This window comes from Amblyraja radiata, chromosome 12 (assembly GCF_010909765.2).
Source record: "Amblyraja radiata isolate CabotCenter1 chromosome 12, sAmbRad1.1.pri, whole genome shotgun sequence".
Lineage (NCBI taxonomy): Eukaryota > Metazoa > Chordata > Chondrichthyes > Rajiformes > Rajidae > Amblyraja > Amblyraja radiata.
In genome coordinates, this window is record NC_045967.1 from 47,342,274 (window position 1) to 47,363,012 (window position 20,739).

At 44.7% G+C, this 20,739-nt stretch overlaps 1 protein-coding gene across 5 annotated transcripts in view; it reads left to right on the top strand.

The window, feature by feature from the left end:
* The window catches only part of arhgef9 (Cdc42 guanine nucleotide exchange factor 9), a 244,697-nt gene that overhangs the window by 67,232 nt on the left and 156,726 nt on the right, over positions 1-20,739 (top strand). Inside the window, exons 1-2 of one of the 5 annotated variants that reach the window (XM_033030724.1) lie at positions 11,864-12,406; positions 14,372-14,428. The exons of 1 other annotated variant lie outside the window; for it this stretch is intronic. In XM_033030724.1, coding sequence (XP_032886615.1) covers positions 12,398-12,406; positions 14,372-14,428 — 66 coding nt within the window. In that variant the 5' untranslated portion in view covers positions 11,864-12,397. Of the gene's footprint in view, positions 1-11,863; positions 12,407-14,371; positions 14,429-20,739 lie in introns of those variants that run through there. 3 more of the 5 variants (XM_033030723.1, XM_033030725.1, XM_033030726.1) reach the window with 3 other exon arrangements.

Consider the following 20,739-nt stretch of genomic DNA (forward strand, 5'->3'; position numbering starts at 1 on the left):
CAGCAAAGGCAAAAGAAGAGGACATACTCTTAACCCGGGCTTACATTTGCTCTCTCATGCCCCTTCAATGCTAGCTATCATGTAGTTGGCTCATGCAGAAGCAGTTACACAATTCCTTTGCATCTTTGGGAGATTTGCAAGTTATCTAACAACACTCTTTCCCATTGCCAGAGTCACCAGCTATTTTAATTGAAAACCTAGACTGCACACATAATTGACCCCAACTCAACAAAGTGCAATGGTATCAGAGCAAAATTACAATGAGATATAGCCCCTGACTAATCCACATCTGACAGTGATATGTGTAGGAAGGAACTGCAGATGCTTGTTTACATCGAGGATAGATACAAAATGTAACTCAGTGGGTCAGGCAGTATCTGCAGAGAGAAGGAATTCTGTAGTTGACGTTTTGGGTCGAGAGTCTGAAAGCAGTCTGAAGAAGGGTCTTGACCCAAAACATCACCCATTCCTTCTCTCCGGAGATGCTGTCTGACCCTCTGAGTTACTCCAGCTTTTTGTGTCTTTCTAACAGTGATATCTTCCTGATAAAGCGAGCTACATACAAGAGTGATAGCAGCATCTGTTGGATGGTTAGCAAGAGTTAGTATTTTTGGAGGAGAATGGCAGAAAATTGAGACAGAAGGCAAGGTACAATGCACAGAGATTTACTGCTTTTAACATCTTTGTATTGTATGAAATAAGAATGTGGCTGTTTTGTACTCGGCAAAATCAGGCTTCTCTGGAACATCATTCAGAAGGTATGTTCAACATTCTGGTGATACCAGGATCACTATGTAAAAAATACTCAACTCATCAATTTTAAATGCTGCTGCTCATCCTTGGCCAACATATCTTTGCTGCGATAATGACAAAGAATTTTCCAGACACCCAAAGTAGCAAAATAAATGCTTTAATAACTTTAACCATACAGGGAAAAGATAAGAGTGCAATATGGTATTTATAATATGCTTTCAAAAGCTGAATTAATTTCTTAACACATTAGCGTTGACATGAAAGCAAACACTATGTATGTACGTTTTGTGATGGGATTGTACTTTACATAGCTGTTACTCTGACTGAAGATAAACTATGTGTAGAAAGGAACTGCAATGCTGGTTTAAACCAAAGATAGACACAAAAAGCTGGAGTAACTCAGCGGGACAGGCAGCATTTCTGGGGAGAAGGGATGGGTGACGTTTCAGGTCTGAAGAAGGGTCTCGATCTGAAATGTCACCCATTTCTCCTCTCCAGCGATGCTGCCTGTCCTGCTGAGTTACTCCAGCATTTTGGGTCGATCTAAAGATAAACTATGATGTATACAATATATTAAATGTCATATGTCTGTATGTCATATGGGTGCAGCTCCCAACATCATGTCATGTGACAGCCACTCATTTTCATCAACATTTTCCTTCTGAAATTCCAATGTCCTCACTTACCATGAGTTCTATGTACTTCTGCCCGATTCTATCATTTACTTGTAAGGGTGCCACAATGGATCACCTGTTCTCTGTTATCCCACTTTCTCATCCAATCCCTACTGATGTGCGGCACAGTGGCGCAGCAGTAGAAGTCGCTGCATTGCAGCGCCAGAGACCCGGGTTCGAACCTGACTACGGATGCTTGTCTGTACGGAGTTTGTACAGTTCTCCCCGTGACCTGCTTGGGTTTCCTTCCAGTTCTCAGCTTTCCTCACACACTCCAAAGACGTACAGGTTTGTAAGTTGATTGGCTTGGTATAATTGTAAGTTGTCCCATTGTGTGTACGATAGTGTTAGTGTGCGGGGATCATCGTCGGTGCGGACCTGGTGGGCCAAAGGGCTTGTATCTCTAAAACTAAACATTTTGCTCTGTCACTTTCTTTTTCTAGACTATAGAGACTATTGTTTCAAGTAATAGTGAAAAACTGATCATAGCAAGTTCACTGCCATATTGCACAGATATTCCCATTGTTGAAAAAGAAAACCAAAAAGCTTTTGTTACACCATTTCTGGGGGAGATTGCCCAGTATTCCTCTAACAACAATATCTGTGAAAAAACAAAACTATTTCTGATCCATATTTTATTAACATCTGTGGAATCCTAGTGAGCATAAATGTTTGCCCACTTTAATATGAGTGATTATAGTTTAAAAAGTTAATTGTAAGTAAAGTGATTCAGATCTGAAGGTTCGAAAGGAATTAGATGAATGAAAGTCCTTTTCTTTCCATCTATCATCTATCCCTTGACGGTGATGACTTTCTGCAGGATGGGATTTTGCTAAAGGTGTATAAGCAGAAAAGTTGTCTTACTCATTTGCAACTGAGGGAACATATGCCCAGCAAATGCCATGTGCAACACATCTGCCAAAGCATATTATTAAGTGGCATTTCAATAAAAATGCCTGAATAATATCTTTTGACATATGTGCTAAAATGGCTAAAGATTATTTAGTTTACCTTTGGCCCACTATGTTCACACAGACCATCCATCACCCATTCACACACGTTCCATGTTATCCCATTTTCTCATCCACTCCTTGCATATTAGGGGTAATTTTACCCAGGCCAATTAACTTACAGACCTGCGGGTCTTTGCGAACTGGGAGGAAACCAGAGCACTTGGAGGAAACCCACGCGGAGAATGTGCAAACTCCACATAGATAGAACCCAGAGTTGGGATCGAACCCAGGTCTTTGGTGCCGTGAAGCAGTAGCTCTACCAGAATCACCACTGTGCAGCCCATAAAATTCAGAACTTTTTGTGACATTGTTTCGAGTGGCTCCCTGGAGATCACAAATTCATATTGCATCTATGGCGAGTTATCTGGTCATTACGAGAAAACATATGATTGTGAAATGTGCTGGATATTTATATAAAACCAGCTAGTTAATGATTATCCTGCGAGAAGGATATCTGTGATCTAATACAATCTGGTTTACATGGGACTTCAGCCTGATATGTTATAGAAACATAGAAACATAGAAAATAGGTGCAGGAGTAGACCATTCGGCCCTTCGAGCCTGCACCGCCATTCAATATGATCATGGCTGATCATCCAACTCAGTATCCTGTACCTGCCTGCTCTCCATACCCCCTGATCCCTTTAGCCAACTCCCTCTTAAATATAGCCAATGAACTGGCCTCAACTACCTTCTGTGGCAGAGAGTTCCAGAGTTTACCTTTAATCCCATCTGAGGAACCGGTGATGATCAGCAAATTCTGTTGATACTGTATCTGGTTCTCAAATCAAAAGATGTCAGATGTCTGAAGAAGGGTCTCGACCCGAAACGTCACCTATTCCTTCACTCCATAGATGCTGAATGGACTCACCCGCTGAGTTTCTCCAGCATTTTTGTCTACCTTCATTATCACAGTGTAGTTTGTAAGACTATGACATCGGCAAATATCTCCCTATTTTACATGACTGAAAACACATAGTAAGCATTCACAGCGCAGTCAACCTGTTTCCGATGTCCCAAGAATGTGGACGTTTTTCTTTAAGTGAAGCTTCTTCCATTTTTTCCCAATGTCACCCTCATTCTGAAAGCATTTTCTCCAGATGAAAATAATGAGAATTTATGCCTTTCAAATATGTGCCATTGGTAAAGTTGAGGTTTCTACTCTGCATCCTGAAGATTGGGTATGTATAAGATGCAATCAGCCTTAATTCTAACACTAATGCCCCTGTCCCACTTAGGAAACCTGAGCGGAAACCTCTGGAGACTTTGCGCCCCACCCAAGGTTTCCGTGCAGTTCCCGGAGGTTTTTGTCAGTCTCCCTACCTGCTTCCACTACCTGCAACCTCCGGCAACCACCTGCAACCTCCGGAAACTGCACGGAAACCTTGGGTGGGGCGCAAAGTCTCCAGAGGTTTCATGCATGAGAAAAACCTGCTGTTGAATTATATACAATGACTTCTGCTGCAATGTACAAAGGGGTATATTCTGTGTGGAAAGGACTTTGTTGCAGTGTGTGCTGCCACAAATAGACTGATGGCATTCACCATTGACTATTCATGTGAGGAACTTTGGGGGGGGGGGGGGCACAGTGGTAGAGTAGAGGCTGTGGTAGAGTTGCTGCCTTGTAGCTCCAGAGACCCGGGTTAGATCCTGACTACGGGTGCTGTCTGTACAGAGTTTGTACGTTCTCCCTGTGACCGTGTGGGATTTCTCCGGGTGGTCTGGTTTCCTCCAAAACTCCAAACACATACAGGTTTGTAGGTTAAGTGGCTTCTCCCGACTGTGAAGGTTGATGCTAGTTAGTGTATGGGGTGATCGCTGGTCGGAGCAGACTCAGTCGACCAAAGGGCCTGTTACTACACTGCATCTCTAAAGACTAAAGCCTAAACTATTTGTGGGAGCGACTGGTGGCTGAGAAAGGCCTTGACAAGGGTTAGTACTGTCAGTACAGAGAAAGTTGAGAGACTGTTTTAAAACAAAACTTAAACATGGAATAGAAGTTTTTGTGATCACCTGGGAACTGGGTGAATTGCACCCTCTAAACCCCTAAACAACTTCAGTCTGTAAATTGGGCCATTCAAAGCATAGGTAATTGGTTCCACCAAACCATCATCAAAGCATGCACCCACTAAATTTCTGAGCAATTCAAGGATATTGACCCACCGGCAAATAACTGTTTTCTCCATTTGTTGACATTCTCTGATCTAATGAATGAGGTATTTTCTAGATTAACTGAAGAAACACAGAACTACTTTGCAAGATTGGGTAACCAAGGAAACCCAAAGTAGAATTTACTAATCTCCAGGCACAATTGCATCACATAAAGACACGGTCCAGATACCCAGCCATCAGACCAGCTCTAAGAACAATTTGAAGTTCCATCCCTTGGCCACAAACATATGTAGGAAGGAACTGCAGATGCTGGTTTACACTGAAGATAGACACAAAATGCTGGAGTAACTGATTGGGGCAGGCAGCATCTCTGGAGAGAAGGAGTGGGTGACGTTGCATATCAAGTCCCGAAACGTCACCCACTCTTTCTCGCCAGAGATGCTCTCTGTCCCGCTGTGTTACTCCAGCATTTTGTGTCTATCATCAACATACATACCATCTCTGAGGATATGGCAGAGTGTACATTTGGATACAAGAGGAAAGGTCCTGAACCTCGATCTCAAACTAGTACAGGCTCCATTTTAATGTGGGGTTACCCTGTACACAATTACCCTGCGTTCAGCTGAGTGGTAAACAAGGATTCTCAAGGGCCTATCCCACTGTGCGAGGTAATTCAAGAGTTCTCCCGAGTTCTCCCGAGTTCTCGAACTCGGAGAATGTCCGTAGCGGGTCGGTAGGAGTTCGTGGATGCCTCGTAGCGGCTCGTAGAGTAAAAAGTAACAATATTTTTCATCACGAGTATTTTTTTACTCGTGGACATTTTTCACAGTGTTGAGTTTACTGGATTTTCCGAGCGCCTACCGTTACTCGTACGAGCCGCTACGAGACATCCACTAACTCCTACGTACCTGCTATGGATATTCTCCGAGTTCGAATCAGGGGAAAACTCGGGAGGATCAGGGGAAAACTCGCTAGAATTTAGAAGATTGAGGGGGGATCTTATAGAAACTCACAAAATTCTTAAGGGGTTGGACAGGCTAGATGCAGGAAGATTATTCCCGATGTTGGGGAAGTCCAGAACAAGGGGTCACAGTTTAAGGATAAGAGGGAAGTCTTTTAGGACCGAGATGAGAAAAACATTTTTTACATAGAGAGTGGTGAATCTGTGGAATTTTCTGCCACAGAAGGTAGTTGAGGCCAGTTCATTGGCTATATTTAAGAGAGAGTTAGATGTGGCCCTTATGGCGAGAAGGAAGGTATGGGATACTGAGTTGCATGATCAGCCATGATCATATTGAATGGCGGTGCAGGCTCGAAGGGCCGAATGGCCTACTCCTGCACCTATTTTCTATGTTTCTATGTTTCTCTTGAATTACCTCATACAGTGGGACAGGCACTTCAGGATAAGAGGCATAGATAGGGTAGACAGTCAGACATTTTTCTCCAGAATAGAAAAAATAAATTCTAGAGGGCGTAGCTGAAAGATGAGAGGAGCAAAGTTTAAAAGAGGATGTGCGGGTCGACACAGGGGGTGGAGTGCCTGGAATGTGCTGTCAGGGTTGGTGGTTGAGGCACAGACGATAGTCTTATTTAAGAGCTTTTGGATAGGCACACTGAGATGCAGTGAATGCAGGGATATAGATTATGCACAGGTTTTTACGAGATGGTCTTGGCATCAAGTTCAGCACAGACATCGTGGGCTGAAGAGCCTGTCCTTCTGCTGTACTGTTCTATGCTCTTAGGTATTACTTTCTTTTGAGGCTATCCAGCTCATTTACTGTATCTTGGATGATTTAGCCACAGAAATCCAATAAATAGCATTACATTTATTTTTACAATTTACAGGGGTGGCACGGTGGCGCAGCGGTAGAGTTGCTGCCTTACAGCGCCAGAGACCCGGGGTTTGATCCCAACTACGGCTGTTGCCTGTACGGAGTTTGTACATTCTCCCTATGGGTTTGTATATCCTCGCCTGGGATTTCTCCGGGTGCTCCGGATTCTTCCCACACACGAAAGACGTACATGTTTGTAAGTTAATTGGCTGTGGTGAGAAAATAAATTGTCTCTAGTGCGCAGGATAGTGCAGGTGTGAGCGCTGGTTGGCACGGACCCGTGGACTGTTTCCTCATTGTATCTCTAATGTCCAAAGTCTACACAACTGTTCTGGCTAACCCAAGTAGCACAAGTTAAAATAATATCCCTCAGATTTTGGAGCATGACCATCTGAATTAGCACCTAGTGTCCAATTTGGAAGCTGTACGCAGATGATTTAATGTCAAAAATCCAGTTTGTTCTTGACTTTATGTTTTTCTCTCTGAACCTTTGTGCCAATTATTCCATCAGATGTGTCATGCTAACAGGAATACTGTAGGAAAAAAGCATTATAATAATGAATATATTGATATCTAATTTAAATGAATAGCCTGATGGTACCTGATGTTGCCATCCAACTGGTACTGCTACAAGAATATAACATTAATAATAATGCATTGTAATTATACATACCTGAATTAATATGCATTATAATAATAACTGTTGAAAGGTACAACAAGGAAACAGGTCCACTCGGCACAATGAGCCCATCAATCACCCACATTCTCTACACACTGGGGTAAATCTACAGAGTCCAATTAACCCACAAACTCACAAGTATTTGGGATGTGAGAGGCAGACAGTCACTATATCCATCGACTATCCCAGAGTGGAACATACTTCCTGACAATAGACAATAGGTGCAGGAGTAGGCCATTCAGCCCTTCGAGCCAGCACTGCCATTCAATGTGATCATTGCTGAGCATCCCCAATCAGTATCCCGTTCCTGCCTTCTCCCCATATCCCGTGACTCTGCTATCTTTACAGAGCCCTATCTAGCTCTCTCTTGAAAGCATCCAGAGAACCTGTCTCCACCGCCCTCTGAGGCAGAGAATTCCACACTCACAACTCTCTGTGAGAAAAAGCGTTTCATCTTCCCCGTTCTAAATAGCTTACCCCTTATTCTAAAGGGCCTGTACCACTGTACGAGGTAATTTAAGAGTTCTCCCGAGTTCTCCCCTGATTCGAGCTCGTGTAATGTATGTAGCGGGTAGGTAGGAGCTCGTGGATGTCACGTAGCGGCTCGTACGAGTAACGGTAGGTACTCGGGAAATCCGGTAAACTTGTGATGTTTTTTCAACACTGTGAAAAATGTCCACGAGTAAAAAAATACTCGTGATGAAAAAAATCGTTACTTTTTACTCGTACATGTGGCCCCTGGTTCTGGACTCCCCTAACACCGGGAACATGTTTCCTGCCTCTATCATGTCCAAACCCTTAATAATCTTATATGTTTCAATAAGATCCCCTTTCATCTTTCTAAATTCCAGAGTATACAAGCCCAGCCACTCCATGCTCTGCATATGACAGTCCCGCCATCCCGGGAATTAACCTTGTAAACCTACGCTGCACTCCCTCAATAGCAAGAATGTCCTTCCTCAAATTAGGGGACCAAAACTGCACACAATACTCCAGGTGTGGTTACACTAGGACCCTATACAACTGCAGAAGGACCTCTTTGCTCCTATACTCAACTGCTCTTGTCATAAAGGCCAACATGCCATTCGCTTTCTTCACTGCCCAGTGTACCTGCATGCTTACTTTCATTGGCACCACCAGGTGTGCACTAAGCTTTTCACTCTTCAAGTCACAACCCGACAACCTGAACATGGATCATCTCACCAAACTTGCCCACTTAAAAATTTAAATAGCCCTTTGCAACCAGTGCCCATGCGAGCGTAACCTGCACGTGAGAGCCTAGCTGTTGGCAGTTGTGCGGTAAACAAGCAGAAACAGTGAGAGGAAACCGGAGTACCCAGAGGATGAACATGCAAACTTTACACAGACTGCACCTGAGGTCAAAATCGAACCTGGGTCTCTGGCACTGTGAGACAGCAGCTCTACATCCTGCTTCACTGTGCTGTGCCATATTACATACAACTACCTTCAGGGCCTTACCACACCTGGGTACCACACACAAAGGGTGGTGGGTGCATGGAACAAGTTGCCAGGGAAGGTAGTTGAGGCAGGGACTATCCCAACATTTAAGAAGCAGTTAGACAGGTACATGGATAGGACAGGTTTGGACCAAATGCTGGCAGGTGGGGCTAGTGTAGCTGGGACATGTTGGCCGGTGTGGGCAAGTTGGGATGAAGGGCCTGTTTCCACACGGTATCGATCTATGACTCAATGACCTATTTAGCAAACTGCGATCATAATGTCCTGGTCAGCAAAATGCGGGATACAGAGGTGTCAGGCTGTTTATTATTAAGATGCAGCCCATGACAGTCAACAGTGGCCAGAATATTAGATCCACCTTCTGGTAGGTCAATGCTGGCCTCAGGGAATAGTGCCAATGGATGGTTGACTTTCTCCTATGCACCATACAGTATATCTTCATTAACTCCTCTTTTAAACTCTTAGATAACAGGGTCAGATGCAAGCGAAGTGAACTACTTATCTGTATCATAGAAGCATAGAAACATAGAAAATAGGTGCAGGAGGAGGCCATTCGGCCCATTGAGCCAGCACCACCATTCATTGTGATCATGGCTGATCGTCCCCATTCTATAACCCGTGCCTGCCTTCTCCCCCATATCTTTGTACTCACCACTTTATTTTCCTTATTTGTCATTTTTATGTGTCAATGTTGGTTCCCCTCCTCTGCACTTTTGCCAAATGTTCCCCAATGGGCAGGAAAATTCACTACCTCTTCAGCTTGGCTGATTGGACCAACGGCAGGTAGTGGTGAGCAGAGGGTGGTCTTGATAGAAATTACATGACGTCATGAGGAGCTGGAAGTCACCCAGTCACATTCAGTTATATGGAATTTGTTAGTTTAGAGATACAGCGCGTAAACAGGCGCTTCCACCAGTCGTGTCGGCGCCGACTAATGATCCCCCGTACACCAGCACTATCCTACACACACTCGGGACAATTTACAATCTTTACCGAAGCCAATTAACCTACAAACCAGCACGTCTTTGGAGGTTTACAGACAGCACCCATGGCACGGTGGCGCAGTGGTGGAGTTGCTGCTGTCCCACTGTGGCGACCTAATCTGCGAGTTTAGACGAGTTTGCCCTCAACTCAAACTCGCGGCATGGTCGACACGTGGTCCTAGGAGGTCCTATGAGGTCACTGGAACTCTCCTTCATGCTCGAGGGAAGTTCTCGAATACTCGCGGCCTCAGCTAGGTCGCGGAAATTTTTCCAGCATGTTGAAAAATTTTCCGCAAGTAAAATTTGGTCGGCTTGGTTCTTTTTAACTCGTAGTGTAGTGCAGTGGAGTAGGGTCGCTATGTAGTTACAGGCAGTCGAGGGCTGCCATAGGCAATCGCCTTTGCTGACCGGGCATTTTGATTGGCTCATTGGAGTTTTCAGGACAAAGGAAAACCCACCGGTTGGTAAAATGCCCAGCCAAACTTTATTGTACTTCTTAAAAGTGTCTCCACTCCATCTCCCCCCCCCCCCCCCCCCTCTGCCCTTCTCTCTCCCCTCCTCTCCGCGCTCTCTAAAGGACTTAACGTACACTGTTCAGCCATCTTTTACCTTCCTCTTCATTGCGGGTGTGAATTTCAGACAGCGCTCCCCCGCTTTCCCTGGCCCCCGCCTTTGTGATGTGTGTGTGTGTGTGCGGTCGGTCGACCCAGCTCACGGTTTCAACGCTGACGGTCGATCCAGCTCGTGGTTTTCCAGGCGAGTGCCCTCGAGCTTGAAGGTCGAAGACACTCTTCTTAACTCGCGGATTAGGTCGCCGCAGTGGGACAGCCTTTTTACAGCACCAGTGACCCGGGTTCGATCCTGAGCACAGGTGGTATCTGTACAGTGTTTGTACGTTCTCCCTGGGACCACGTGGGTGGTGATGTGTTGCCCAAGGGATAACATAGTCCCAATTAATTTAGGTAGTCCTGTGTAGGGAGGAACTGCAGATGCTGGATTACACCGAAGATAGACACAAAATGCTGAAGTAACTCAGCGGGTCAGGCAGCATCTCTGGAGAAAAGGAATAGGTGACGTTTCAGATCGAGACCTTTCATCAGACTGAGAGTTAGGGGACTGAGACCCGGAGTCCCCCCGTGAATCTCAGTCTGATGAAGGGTCCCAAACCGAATTCCTTTTCTCCATAGATGCTGCCTGACCCGCTGAGTTACTCCAGCATTTTGTGTCTATCGAATTTAGATAGTGGATCTGAGTTAACACCAGAGTCCAAACAATGAGATTGTAGGCACATCTCCACCCCCCCCCCCCCCCCCCACTCAGGTTGAGGGTGAGGGGGGGGGGGGGAGGATGAGGGGGAGGGGGGAAATCAATTATATTTACACGAATGCTGCCCCTGCTGAATGCAAGGATGGGGGGGGGAAACATGATCTGAGGTTAGTGCAGCTATGTTAAAAAGGTTTATGGGACCATTATACTTTTTCTTCATTTGATTTATTAAATCGGTTCTATCCTGCTATCTCCTTTGAAATGACTCTCCCGGGAGAGAGACACACCCCACCCATCACACCCCAGGTTAACTCACTCTCTGGATACTCGTGCTGCACGGCTTGAATCAATGGGTCTTTGCCGCAAACTGAAGCCGGTTTCCAAACGCGATCCCTCCCTCGTCTTCCCTGCCAGGTTGATCGCCTGCCTCGACATATCTTTACAGACAGTTTCTGGACTGAAACCAGGTGTGCAAACCCCAGGCTCATCTCTGCTGCCCCAGCCAAAGAGGGGAGGGGGGTGGGGGTGATGGGGAGGGGAGGATGAGGGGGGGGGGGGGGGGGGGATCAATTATATTTTACACGAATGCTGCCCCTGCTGAGATGTGGTAACTGCACAGATCCTGAGCCAAAACCTGAGACCTTCTGGTCTGCTCGACTCTTGCTTGATACAGCCTGTTTTACTCGTCGGATTACCACGGGAGCTACTACAGCAAACTAACAAATAAAACCCAATTGCGGCGATGTTTCCTGGAGAAAATGGTTAGTTCTGGTAATATATTTTTTTCCACCAGGTCGTGGGACTGAAAGAGTACGCTTTACTGAAAGCTTGTTTGCCTTCTTGGCTGTTTGCATTCTCAAAGCAAGCAGAGTGAAATATCCAGGTGACTTTTATCTAAGTTGTTTTTCTCCTAAAGATCTTGCTTTACATTTTAAAAAAAAAAGGAAAATTCCATATACTGTTAAAGATTCCCCCATTAGACCCCTCCCCTCTTTAATACAGAGCGATATGCGATGACTGTGTAGTCATGACATTACCTTTTCATACATGATTGGCAACCTGCATCTTTGCTTTGCTTGGCCAGTGATTAGCATTCGCCGCCCGCCTCGGATGCTGCCTGCCTCGCACTGTGTGAGATACAGCTTACGGGGATGCTGTTCAAACCCTGGCTCCCTCTCCCTCTCTGTCTTATCCACATAACAGTGTGACGTGCAATCACTGCCGAATGGGTTATGGCAAAGACTCCAGTGCAAGTGAAGCACTTGAGGCTGACGCTGCAATCAGCTGGAATGGAATGAATTAGGAAAACAAGGGGGAAGAAGATACCTCATCTGGCATGGTGGATCTGCTGGACAATTTTAGTTCAGAGCCCAGGTTGACAGCACAGAGCCTGCCAGATCCGCATCTTGAATATTACAGCCTCCTGCATTGCACCATGACCTTGGATATACAGACCATTGTTGTATTTGCCATTATCGTAGTGTTGGTATTGGTGAATGTAATTTTAATGTTCCTGCTCGGCACACGCTAATGGATGACTCTTGAGCTATTGGGGTGACACAGCGCTTCAGAGACACCGCTACAGCATGGGCCTGCAGTGATATGAATGACGTTGGTATATTATCTACCTAATCTTTTGTCGTGTCTTGTCTTTAATATGCCTGTAAGTCTAGCTATTTGTTGGGAAGATCTTGTGTCAAATTAAAAAAAAAACACATGTATGTACAAGTAAAGGGCTTTAGGGAGGTTTTTATTTCCTCAGCAATAGTGTCTGCACTCTGTGGAATTTTCTAGCAAGCAATTATTCATGCTCTGTGTATTTCTGAAAGCTGGTCTCAGCGTGTGTGTGTGTGTGTGAGAAAGAGAGAGAGAGAAAGTGAGGTGTACAGTTTATGAGCAGTTTAGGCTGAATGATGCTTAATGTTTGCAATTAAGCATTGTCAATAAATATTTCCCTGTAAAACTGAGAATGTTATTTCACCAGTACATTTGTTGGTGGATTGATGTTTAAACCCCCCCCCCCCCCCAGCATGTTTTAAGATGGCCAGCATGCTTTATTTTTTGAGAAAAAAATAAATGATTGTCTGTACAGGAATTGATAATTTTTTCAGAGTGTGTTATGTATGGCGATGCAGGCTTGTTTATGTTGTGAATCGTGGGGTAATGGGAGATTGCAAATGCTGGTCTTATCTCTTGTGCAGTGTGGAGGGAGGACTGACGTTAAGGAGTTAATAAAATCCTTCACAGTTTAAAACAAACACTGAGGCAAATCTGTTCCTGCGTTCTTAATCAAATGAATTCAGTTGTTGCTATTTCTGTAAAACACCATGACACAGCTTTGCTAATCTATTTTTGGTTAATTTTGAAACTGTGGAGAGAACAAAATCAGACCTTATTTTATTCCATTGCCTTTTATTTTTGACTAAATTATTCTGGTAGAATTTATAATGATCTGCATTTTCTTTCAGCCATTTTTAACGTTTGGCCCACAATTGCTATACAATAATCTGCCAAGCTCATATCTTTGGAAAACTAAAACATGCTTTTTAAATGCATTGTTTTAAATGAAGAAGAGGAGGGCAAATTGCATGCAGTTTTTTATAACCTGCCTCCATACACAATTTGTTTCCCACCAATAACAAGGTTCACGTACATAATTCACCTTCTGGGCTTTTACTGAGGGCCCAGTGATGAAGGGACATGAGATGTGTTTAAAAATACCCTCTAGTCAGCATATGGAGGAGGACCAGCCGTGATTCATGAAACCTGTATAGAAATGTCTTTCAACCAAGGTAGAAGATAAAAATCCTCAGTCTGAAGAAGGATCCCGACCCAAGCGTCACCTATTCCCTTTTCTCCAGAGATGCTGCCTGACCCGCTGAGTTACTCCAGCATTTTGTGTCCACAAGAATCCCCAAGTTTGGACAATGATAGTTACGAATAACTAATTAAACCTCAACTTATTTACATCCTGTGGTTTGTAGACTTTGTTGAAGTGTTGTGATGGGAATTTCTAGGAGACAGCATTATTGATTTGAAATTAGGGAGCCAATAGTACTTGTGCCCATCGTGACACAAACCAAACTCCCTTCTATTGACTCGGCAAGGCCAGCAGCATAATCAAGGACGAGTCGCACCCTGGCCACTCCATCTTCTCCCCTCTGCCACTGGGCAAATTGTTCAGAAGTAGAAAACGCACACTCCCAGATTCAAGGACAGTTTCTTCACAGCTGTTACCAGGCAAATGAACCATCCTACCACAACTAGAGAGCAGTCCTGAACTACTGTCTACCTCATCAGACTTTACTGGCTTTACTTTGCACTAAATGTTATTCCCTTTATCATATATCTGTACACTGTGAATGGCTCGATTGTAATCACGTATTGTCTTTCTGTCGACTGGTTAGCACACAACAAAAGCTTTTCACTGTACCTTGGTACACGTGATAATAAACTAACACCGAAGTGAACTGATCTGGAATTTCTTAGTGTAAGCATTATTGTGCAATGTTAAGGAAGAAAAAATAAGAAATTTCCTTCATTTTTATTTCCTCTCCGTAATCACTTTTTTCCTTTTCAGAGGCAGCTCGCTCCCTCACAGATCTTTTACTGGATTGGTGGGTGCATCAGTCGGTCTGTAAGTTGCTGCCATAAACATTTTTGAATCAGTTGTGCGATCTGCCAAAAGGGTAGCCTTGGACCAGGTCTCAAGACCATTGTCCTCTGCCACAGATGGGACCTTCAGTTTCCCATGGAGTGTCCTGTCCAGCAGGACTATACCAATAGGCCATGAACCCTTGAGTATATAAGTATGTAGAAGTTGGGTGGTCATGTTGCAGTTCAGAGTTGAGAAGTTGGGCGGTCATGTTGCAATGGTATAAAACGTTGGTGAGGCCACATTAGAAACATAGAAACATAGAAAGTAGGTGCGAGAGTAGACCACCAGGTCCGTCGAGCCCGCACCGCCATTCGCTCATGGCTGAACACTAAACAGACACACTTACCCACAAACAGTAGACACAAGACACAGAACACAAGACACTACCCTCCCCTTTATACCGCTATCACCCCTCTCCACCCCAAGAACCTCGTGATCTCCTGGGGGAGGCAAAAAACCGGATAAAAACCCAGGTCCAATTCGGGAAAAAAATCCGGGAAATTCCTCTCCGACCCCAATCCAGGCGATCGACACTTGTCCAGGAGATCACTCAGGTCTTACTATACTAACCATACCTAGGTCCATATCCCTGCCCTCTCCCCGTAGCCCCTTATCCCATTGTGTAGGAAGGAACTGCAGATGCTGGTTCAAATCGAAGATAGACACAACAAGCTGGGGTAACTCAGTGAGTCAGACAGCAACTCTGGGGAAATAGATTCCCTCTCCCCTGACTTTCAGTCTGAAGAAGGTTCTCGACCTGAAACGTCACCTATTCCTTTTCTCCAGAGATGCTGTCTGACCCGCTGAGTTACTCCAGCTCTTTGTGTCTATTTAGAACATTGTGTTCAGTTTTGGGCACCATGTTATAGGAAAGATGATGTCGAGCTGTGAACTGCGCAGAGAGGATTTAGGGGGATATTGCCAGGACTAGAGGACCTGAGGTATTAAGGAGAGGTTGTGCAAGTTATGACTCTATTCCTTGGAGCACAGGAGGATGAGGGGTCATCTTATAGAGGTGTACAAAATCATGAGAGGAATAGATCGGGTAGACACACAAAGTCTCTTACCCAGAGTAGCGGATTGAGAACCATTGTACATAGGTTTAAGGGGGAAAATATTTAATAGGATCCTGAGGGGTAACGAGCTGCCAGAGGAGGTAGTTGAGGCAGGTACTAGTGCAACATTTAGGAAACATTGAGACAGGTACAAGGATGGGACAAGTTTAGAGGGATATGGGCCAAATGCAGGCAGGTTGGAGTGTAGATGGGGCATGTTGGTCGGTGTGGGCAAGTTGGGCCGAAAGGCCTGTTTCCACTCTATAACTGAGAGAACCGTGTGTGGGCTTAAAAACCTCCAGCTGCAAGATGTGAATTATTTAACCCTTGCTGGACTCGATAAATATATATATTTTTTGGTAAAGTTTGAGGTTTTGAAACAGAGGGTAGAAACATCTGATGAAAGTGTGATTGCCTCAGTGCGTATTCCACTTAGAAACATAGCAAAATAGGTGCAGGAGTAGGCCATTAGGCCCTTCGATATGATCATGGCTGGTCATCGAAAAGCAGTACCCTGTTCCTGCTTTTTCCCCATATCCCTTGATTCCTTTCACCCTAAGAGCTATATCTAACTCCCTCTGGAAAACATCCAGTGAATTGGCCTCCACTGCCTTCTGTGGCAGAGAATCCACAGATTCACAACTCTCCGGGTGAAAAATGGCCTACCCCTTATTCTTAAACTGTGACCCCTGGTTCTGGCCTCCCCCCAACATCGGGAACATTTTTCCTGCATCTAGCCTGTCCTTTCCTTTAATAATTTTATATATTTTTATAAGATCTCCTCTCATCCTTCTAAATTCCAGTCGACCCATTCTTTCATCATACGTCATTCCCACCATCCTGGGAATTAACCTGGTGAACCTACGCTGCACTCCCTCAATAGCAATAATGTCCTTCCTCAAATTAGGAGACCAAAATTGCACACAATACTCCAGGTGATGTCTCACCAGGGCCCTGTACAACTGCAGTAGGACCTCCTTGCTCCTAAACTCAAATTTGCGACTTGCTTGATTTTGAGGCAATTATTATTAATCTGTTAATTTTAGCGCTCGCCAAAAATAATGAAAGTAATCCTAAAAATAGCAATCCAACATTTAGATCCAAAGGAGAAGTCAAAGTTGTGAAGAAAAAAAAATCTATTTTTCTTCCTGACAATTTCCAAGACACCACTCCTCCGTTCCTGATGGTGTTTTCTGTTGCTAAGCTACAGATCAATCATCTTGATCATCTGCTGGTACCACATTCCAGTGGCCTTTCTCCATGGATGTGGAATTATATGGTGTCGAGAGTTGGCTGCAGATTATGGAATGGGCCTGATTTAATTTTCCACTGATCTCAATGAATGTTAAAATCAGGTGGTGAGTTCATGATGCAGGTTTTATACCAAATCTGTAATGTTCATCAGTTATAGGAGCAGAATTAGGCCCATCAAGTCTACTCTGCATCTTTCCCTCTCAACCCCATTCCCTACTTTCTTCCCATTACCCCTGAAACCCATATTAATCAAGAATCTGTCAATCTCTGCCTTAAAAAAATATCCATTGACTTGGCCTCCACACTCGTTGAGGTTGAAGATCTCTCTCATTAATTCTTGGTCGGGTTGTCTGACAGACGCAACGACATTAACACATACATGTGGCTAATGATTGAGAACTTTGGCTATTTTGCTCTCCATAAACCCTGCCTTCCCACCAAAACATGTAGCATCCTGATCCTACTTTGGCCGTTAGTGTTTATAATTCCTCAAAATCTCTGCACCCATCTAATCCCAGCCTTTTGAGCAACACCTATTTTTTTTTTTTTTTTATATTCTGTCGCTACTCATTCTACCTTCATTTGATATGTTCCTTAGCTTCCAGAATGTCCTTTCTAACTTTCCTGCTTATACCACCTTGCTTAATGCCTTCCAATGCATGCAGGATTCTGGTAAACCTCTGCAGGCTCTCACCAAAGCCTCCATATCCTTTCCATAATAGGTGACCAGAACTACAATATTCCAAATGTGGCCAAATCAAAGTTTTATAAAGGTACAACGTGATTTCCTGACTCTTATACTTGATGATAGACACAAAGTGTTGGAGTAAATGAGTGGGTCAGGCAGCATTTCTGGAGAGAAGGGATATATGATGTTTCAGGTCTGAACCCTTATTCAGAGGGAAACGTCACCTATCCTTTTGCTCCAGAGATGCTGCCTGACCCACTGAGCTATTCCACCACTTTGTGTCTATCGTCGGTATAAAGCGGCATCCGCAGTTCCTTCCCACACAATAACCTGATAGAGATATATAAAAATTGTAAGTGTCCTAGATAGGACAGTCAGTCTTTTTTCGTTGGTAGGGGGATCAAAAACAAGAAGGCAAACGTTTAAGGTGAGATGAAGGAGTTTTAAAAGGTCTTTTAGGGGAAAGTTTATTTCCACAGAGAGCGCTTAATATATGGAACTCTCGGCCAGAAGAGCTTGTAAAGTCAGGTATAATTACTATGTTGAAGTGCCATTTAGACAAGCGAAACAGCTAAGGCACAGACGGATATGGCACAATGCTCTGGAATGTTGGACATTGTGGAGAGACAATGGAAGTATATAAAATTACAAGAGGCATAGATAGGGTAGACAGTCAGAATTTATATTTTTTTGCCAGGGCGGAAATGTCCAACACTAGAGGGCATAACTAGAAGGTGAGAGGGGGAAAGTTTAATGGAGATGTGCGGGGCAAGTATTTCTACACAGAGTGTTGGGGGCCTGGAACACATTGCCAGAGGTGGTGGTGGAGGCAGATCCGAGAGGGGCATTTAAGAGGCTTTTAGATAGGCACATGGAAGTACGAAGAATAGAAGGATATGGATCATGTACAGGCAGATGAGATCAGTTTAACTTGGCATCATGTGTAGGAAAGAACTGCAGATGCTGGTTTAAATCGAAGATAGACACAACATTCTGGAGTAACTCAGTGGGATGGGCAGCACCACTGGAGAGAAGGAATGGGTGACGTTGGCTGGGTGAATGATGAGTTGGCCTGGGTGCTGGACTGCACACAAAGCCCAGTCGGCAGGCCAGCTGAGGAGTTTTGGCCCGGGCGCCGGACTTTGCGCGTGATGTCCGGCACCCCATCCAACTCATGAACCGATGATCTGCCATGAGAAGGAGGGGTGGTGGTGTCGACGGTAAGGGAAGGTCCGAAGGCCGGACAGCTGACCGGGCTGCCGACCGACGGGGCCACGGGCGAGGCGCTGCTGCTGCACTCCACGGGCTGCACTATGTCAGGACGGGTGAGGTGGGGCTGGACGCGGCGCTCCGACCCGACAATCCCCTCGACCCGAGTAGTAGCGGTTAAATATGGGACAAGGGCAGATTCACACACAGAGTGGTGAATCTCTGGAACTCTCTGCCACAGAGGGTAGTTGAGGCCAGTTCATTGGCCATATTTAAGAGGGAGTTAGATGTGGTCCTTGTGGCTAAAGGTATCAGGGGGTATGGAGAGAAGGCAGGTACAGGATACTGAGTTGGATGATCAGCCATGATCATATTGAATGGCGGTGCAGGGTCGAAGGGCCGAATGGCCTACTCCTGCACCTATTTTCTATGTTTCTATGTTACTGTATAGGACCAACAAATTTAGCCCGATATACGGGATGTCCCGGCTAAAATGGGACAGTTGGCAACCCTGGTATAGATAGGCAGCAAGATGTGCATGGATATGGTGGGCTGAAGGGCCTGTTTCTGTGGTGTACAATATGTATCTATGACGCTAATTGCAATTGATCTATCTGGAGGAGATATGAGCAGGAAGAGACTAATGAGATCTTAGGTGAGAAGAGAGGTAAAACATACTACTGGAACTGTGAGAATGCAGGAAAACATCCCCAGCAGGTCTGATAGAATCTGTGGAGTTATGAAGATTTGAGTTGTGATGATGATGGGAACTGGTCTAGAGATAAGGCAGGATGGAGCTTCTCTGTCTCAATAGATATGTGCACAATTACAAGATGAGTTAGTACGTGTATCCGCCAGGATCAAATGTAAGGTGGCAGAAGTTTTCTGAGCAAGGTAGTGACGAAACTATTGTTTGAAACCAGTTCTAAAGAGGAAAATAAATGTTGACCAGAGATTCTTGTGATGCACAATTTTGATTAGACTTGTCCCTTAAATGGTAGTTCTCTGACTATGATTGGCCAGTTAAGTAAGGAATCAGGAAAGTGTGCTTCTATAGAGCTGCAGAATGGTGTCACAACTCATGTTATGGGTGTTGGAAATGCAAGCTTGCAATGGTGCAAGGGCTTATATCTAATTATGAAAGAGATAGAGAGAAGGAGGATGAAGGAGGAGGGTGGCTTGTACTCGGCTTGTACTCGCTAGAATTTAGAAGATTGAGGGGGGATCTTATCGAAAGTTACAAAATTCTTAAGGGGTTGGACAGGCTAGATGCAGGAAGATTGTTCCCGATGTTGGGGACGTCCAGAACAAGGGGGTCACAGTTTAAGGATAAGGGGGAAGTCTTTTAGGACCGAGATGAGAAAAACGTTTTTCACACAGAGGGTGGTGAATCTGTGGAATTCTCTGTCACAGAAGGTAGTTGAGGCCAGTTCATTGGCTATATTTAAGAGGGAGTTAGATGTGGCCCTTGTGACTAAAGGGATCAGGAGGTATGGAGAGAAGGCAGGTACAGGATACTGAGTTGGATGATCAGCCATGATCATATTGAATGGCGGTGCAGGCTCGAAGGGCCGAATGGCCTACTCCTGCACCTATTTTCTATGTTTCTATGGCTTAAAGAAAGAATAGAAACACTGAGGCAAAAGAAAGATTGAATTGAAAAGGGGGAGAAGGTACGAATGCAAAAGTAATGAAAAGAATATGTATGATTTTAAAGTCTTCACCAGCAATCTACCACAAACATAAGCAAGATTTACAACAATTTAAAATAGTTTTCACTTCCTGTCTGAGTGACACCAGCCATCTCCACAATGCTGATTCACTTTCCTGAGGAATTGTTGCATAAATCTTTAAGATGAGGAAATACCTTCAGCCACGCTATGTTTTCCTCATAGTCTAGAGTTTGCAGACAGGCCCTTCGGCCCACCGGGTGCATGTCGACCATCGATCATCCGTTCTCACGAGTTCTGGTCATCTCACTGTAGCATCCACTCCCTGCACACTAAGGGGTAACTTACAGCGGCCAGCCAGCCTACAAATGCGCACGTCTCTGGGATGTGTGAGGAAACTGGTGCACACCAGAG